The sequence below is a fragment of the Myotis davidii genome, unplaced genomic scaffold, assembly GCF_000327345.1.
Source record: "Myotis davidii unplaced genomic scaffold, ASM32734v1 scaffold355, whole genome shotgun sequence".
Classification (NCBI taxonomy): Eukaryota; Metazoa; Chordata; class Mammalia; order Chiroptera; family Vespertilionidae; genus Myotis; species Myotis davidii.
The window spans coordinates 1,275,367-1,280,364 of NW_006286818.1; the positions used below are offsets into that span (position 1 = coordinate 1,275,367).

Consider the following 4,998-nt stretch of genomic DNA (forward strand, 5'->3'; position numbering starts at 1 on the left):
ATTGATGGAGGCTAGATGGCAATTAGTCCTTTATCTTAACTTTATTTCTCCTGGTGGACCGTTTCTGGTGCAATACCAGGCTGATGCATGGAGTGGATGGAGCAAGTTCCTATTCCATCTCCCTGCTCCAAAAATCCATCTGATAAAGTGTCCTCAGATAAAGGATGTATCTCTATTAAACTGGTTGACAATAGATACTATGCCCTGGCAGGGTAGCTCAGTTGGTTAGGTTGCGGATTCCATCCCGGTTGGGGCACATATAAGAATCAACAAATGAATGCATAAGGGACAAATTGATGTTTCTCAAGAAACACAATTATTACACTTGATCTTAGCCAGAAGGCCAAGAAGCCACTCAACTTTGCTTTTAAAAAAAATTACCTCTTACAGTTTGAGAAACTTACCTGAGTGGATGTTACCAAGTCCTGGTGTGTCCTGTAGTTGGAAGTGGAAAAAAAAAAACACACCCTAGATATAGAAAGCCAAGAGATAATAGGATACTCACAGCTAGAGAAAGGGCAAACTTTGTAGGAGGTGGGTGGAACCAATGCCACAATGCTAATTCTGTGCCCTGTCGATGCTAATTCCTAAGAGCATGGTAAACCTTTGCAAGTCCAGTCCACAAGAGACTCATGGTCTTCATAGAGAAGATGTGCCTGCTATATGCCAGGTAAACAAAACCCTTTCTCACAACATACATGTTGTTGGGAAAGAGAGTAAGCACAAGTTCCATTCACAGACTTTTACATCGTACTGCATCCATTTATAAGAGATGATTTCAGATAAGCCTTCCAGGAAGTGTGACATTTGAGCTAAAACCTGGAGGTGACTAGGTGATGAGGAAAAGAAAGCATGTTTAAGGCAACAGCAACTGCATGTGCACAAAAGGAAGAGCACAGTACAGCTGGAGTAAAGACTAAAGACAGGCCTGGCTGGTGTGGCTCAGAGGTTGAGCATTGACCAGGTCACGTGTGATTCCCAGTCAGGGCACATGCTTGGGTTGTGGCTCCATCCCCAGTGTGGGGTGTGCAGGAGGCAGCCGGTCCATGATTCTCTCTCATTGATGTTTCTATCTCTGTCCCTCTCCCTTCCTCTCTGAAATTAAAAAAAAAGACAAGACAGCAGGTGATGCGATGATTTTTGTGTGTGTCGGAAACAGGAATGCAGGGAGGAGGGCTAGGAACTATTTTAGGAGACCAATGTACTGAGGTCAAATGGATATACTTGATAGGATTGGAAGATGGAGGGGAGAGGATCTGCATCTAAGCCTATTGGAAATGCAGGAGGGGGTTAATTACAGATGCCTGTGGGACACCTGGGAAGGTAATAAACTGGACCAGTGGCTTCTCCAGATAAGTTGGGTGTTGGTACTCCTAAGTGGTGGTGGGGACAACAGGTGTGGATGGAGGGTGAGAAACACTACTAGAAAACAATGTGGCAAGAAAACCCTGCAGTGCAGACTGGGTAGGAACCCTGGGAGAGATGGGTGTCTTGGGAGCTGAGGGGCATCTGTGCTTTCCTGGCTTGCTTGTCCATTGTACCTGATGACCAATGAATGTCAGAGGTTGTCCTGTCTCCATCCAGTCAAGTTCTGGGGCAGGTGGCAGGTCCAAGTATGAGGGCCACTGTGAGGTGGAGGTTATTTGACTGAAAAAGACAAACGGGGGCCAGGTTGGCAAACGAGGTCCTTGATCATGAGGACAGCAAAGATGAGATTTGTTCCCATATCCCAGCCAGAAGTTACAGAATGCTGCCCTAACTGGTTTGGCTCGATGATAGAGCATCAGCTTGTGGGCTGAAGGGTCCCAGGTTTGATCCCAATCAAGGGCACATGCCCAGGTTGCGGGCTTGATCCGCAGAAGGGATCGTGCAGGAGGCAACCAATCACTGATTCTCTCATCGATGTTTCTACCTCTTTCTCCCTCTCCCTCTCTGAAATCAATAATCCTATATAATGAAAGAGAATCATGCAAATTAGTCATCCCTTTGCTACACTCAAGCCATGCCCACCAGCCAATTGGAGCAATATGCAAATTAACCCGACAATGATGGCGGCGGCCATGGAGCTGGAGGCTTGGGTTGCCCCAGGTGACCGATGGAGAAAGCCAAGCTTCCTGCCTGCCCTGGCCTCTGGTGAAGGAGTGGCTGGTGGCCTGGATCGCAGGGAGGGGGGTGGGCACCAGGCAGCCAGGGGTGGGGCAGGAACTGCCACATTGCCATGGCAGAAGTTCCCACTCCATAGCCGCTTGCTCATTCACTTACTCGCTCATTCATTCACTTATTTATTCACTCACTCAGCAAACACTCCCAGGTCCCTGGCACCAGGCCAGGCACTGAAGGTAAAACAGGATAAGACAGAGCTATGTCCTCAAGATGTTAGTGATTCAGTAGGGCGAAGCAGGCACATGAACGAGGCAGTTGTACGCACAGACGCACTGTACTGGGTTCGGTGAGGGCTGTAACTAACGCCGACTTTGTTCTCTTGATAAAAATGGGGCTTCAGGAGCCAGGCCACCCCACGCCTGTAGGCCTGCGCCTAGGCCCGGAGCAGCCGAGGTCCCGGAACATGACAGAGGGTGCAGGTTGGGCTGAGGGATCTGCACCCCAATTTCCCCCTGCGCCCCGCACGAATTTCGTGCACTGGGCTACTAATACGTATATATATATATAAAAGTTACAGAGTCTAACAGGTCAAACTCTCAACAAGATTCCCCTCCAGTCTTACCTGGTTGTCCCTTTCCAGCTTCCAGGTGCCGAAGAGCCCTCTTCTGGGTCTGGCACTGCCTGAGACTGAGTTTGATTCAGGAAAAATAAATGTGTCTAGGATGCTTAAGAGTCTACCTAGGCCATGCTCCCACCCTCCAGCAGGAAACAAATTGGCATATGGAGGGTACTGCCCATCTTGCAAACTCCCCTTCTGTCTCCCAGCCCTGCCCACATCTCCACTGATAAGGCCTGCCCCCTAGTGGACAGGTAAGGGAATTCAACCAGAGCAGGTGAAGCACGGAGTCCCTGAGTTTTAGAGCTGAGAGGTGAAAGGCTGGGCCTGGGAGAACCAGGAATCAGTGGATGTGGATACTGCTCTGGCTGCTCCAAGGGGAACCAACCTCTAAGATGGACCGCACCACCTCCTGCCGGCTGTGCTCCACCTCTCGGATCTGAGCTGCCATCTGCGGGAGAAAGGCGCTTAGCTGGGTACAAGATCATGGGGCTGGGTCCCTTCAACTTACCTCTTTGATCGCCGTGTCCTCTTTTTCCTCATAGGAATCCAAACCTTTTACCATGGATTTCTTGAATCTAAAAGGAAAAAGGGCAAGTCAGCCCAGAACTGCAGGCCCTGCCAATTGTGAAAAGATCCTCAGTAGATAATGTTTTCTTTAAATTTTTTTTAAATCTATTGATTTTTACAGAGAGGAAGGAAGAGGGATAGAGAGCTAGAAACATCAATGAGAGAGAAACATCGATCAGCTGCCTCCTGCACGCCCCCTACTGGGGATGTGCCCGCAACCAGGGTACATGCCCTTGGCCGGTATCGAACCTGGGACGAACCTGGGACCTTTCAGTCCGCAGGCCGATGCTCTATCCACTGAGCCAAACCGGTTAGGGCATTTTTCTTTAAATTTTTAGTAATTTCAAACTCACAGAAAGAAAATAGTACAATGAACACCGTGCACTTCTCATCCAGACTCACTGTTAACATTTTTTCATACTGGCTCCACTTCGCTTTTATACACACATTTCTTTTTTGCCAAAGCAAAAATGGATTTTAGACATCATGAGACAACTCTACATACTTCAGCATTCATCTCCTGAGGGCATCTATGGAACCATGAAGCCATTACCACCTTCATGGAATCAATTACTCTGATATTCAAATTATCCCATGTGTGGCTATTGAGACCCTCTTCAAACCAGCCCTTGTCCTCTGGACCACTCCATGGCTCCCCGTGTGCTTTCCCTGCTCCAGCCTGAAATCAACTGTTCTCCAATGGGAGCTGGTTTCTTGCAGCGGAAAGTCATTTAGAAACAAAGATCTGAGTGTTAGTCAAGTTCTTGCTGCTCCACAGGTGTCCCAGCTCTTTCAGAGGGCAGAGCTCCGATTTCCTTAAATAAAAATTCATACTGATAACTCCCAACCAAATCCCTCCACCCTACTGGGCTCTTCCTTCTGCCATACTGAAATCCCCGCTCCCAACAACATCAATGGACCGTTTACTATTGAACAACATGGGGGTTAGGGCCCCAACTCCTGCACAGTTGAAATCCAGGTCTGACTACAGTTGGCCCTCAGCATACGCACTCGCAACTGGGGAGCTGGCTCTTGAACAACATGGGTTTGATCTGTGCTGGTCCACTGAAAACGTGTGTAAGTGGACCCATGCAGTCCAAACCCATGTTCAAGGGTAAACTATTTAAAGTTACTTTATCCTACAACACACACACACAAAAGTATCAGAACACCAATATCACTATTAACGGTAAAACTACTAAGCACAGCTCAAGATTTCTTTTCAGTTCTTTAGTCCTTAGAAAATATCCTTCTAAGATGTACAGTCAGAAAGTTGTGTACAAAAGTTATTTGAGCCCTAGTCGGTTTGTTTCAGTGGATAGTCCCACCTGTGGACTGAAGGGTCCCAGGTTCGATTCCGAGCAAGGGCATATGCCCAGGTTGTGGGCTCAATCCTCAGTAGGGGGTGTGCAGGAGGAGCCAATCAATGATTCTCATCATTGTTTCTATCTCTCCCTCTCCTTTCTCTCTGAAATCAATAAAATATGTATTTTTTAAAAGTTACTTGAATTCTTATTCTTTTGTGATTGTTATCAATTTGATTTATAATTAGGGAAATTTGTCTTTGCAATAAACTTTAGGATCTGTTTTCTAACTGGAAAAAAAAAATTTAAATCCTCACCCAAGTATACTTTTTCCATTGATTTCTAGAGAGTGGAAGGGAGGGAGGAGGGAGACAAAAACATCAAAGTGAGAGAGACACATTAGAC

The 4,998-nt window shown here is 47.1% G+C and overlaps 1 protein-coding gene and 1 long non-coding RNA gene across 4 annotated transcripts in view; one reads left to right on the forward strand and one right to left on the reverse strand.

Annotated features, from left to right (window-relative positions):
* Positions 1-4,998, reverse strand: part of CCDC84 (coiled-coil domain containing 84) — an 11,676-nt gene that overhangs the window by 3,545 nt on the left and 3,133 nt on the right. Inside the window, exons 4-8 of one of the 3 annotated variants that reach the window (XM_006758709.2) lie at positions 3,231-3,297; positions 3,108-3,170; positions 2,726-2,790; positions 1,542-1,647; positions 405-435 (exon numbers count right to left, since the gene is read on the reverse strand). In XM_006758709.2, coding sequence (XP_006758772.1) covers positions 405-435; positions 1,542-1,647; positions 2,726-2,790; positions 3,108-3,170; positions 3,231-3,297 — 332 coding nt within the window. Of the gene's footprint in view, positions 1-404; positions 469-1,541; positions 1,648-2,725; positions 2,791-3,107; positions 3,171-3,230; positions 3,298-4,998 lie in introns of all 3 variants that reach the window. The other 2 variants (XM_015560658.1, XM_015560659.1) reach the window with 2 other exon arrangements.
* Positions 464-726, forward strand: LOC102757594. The gene is made up of 2 exons (XR_435387.2): positions 464-538; positions 646-726. It is a non-coding gene; the product is annotated as an uncharacterized LOC102757594 (long non-coding RNA).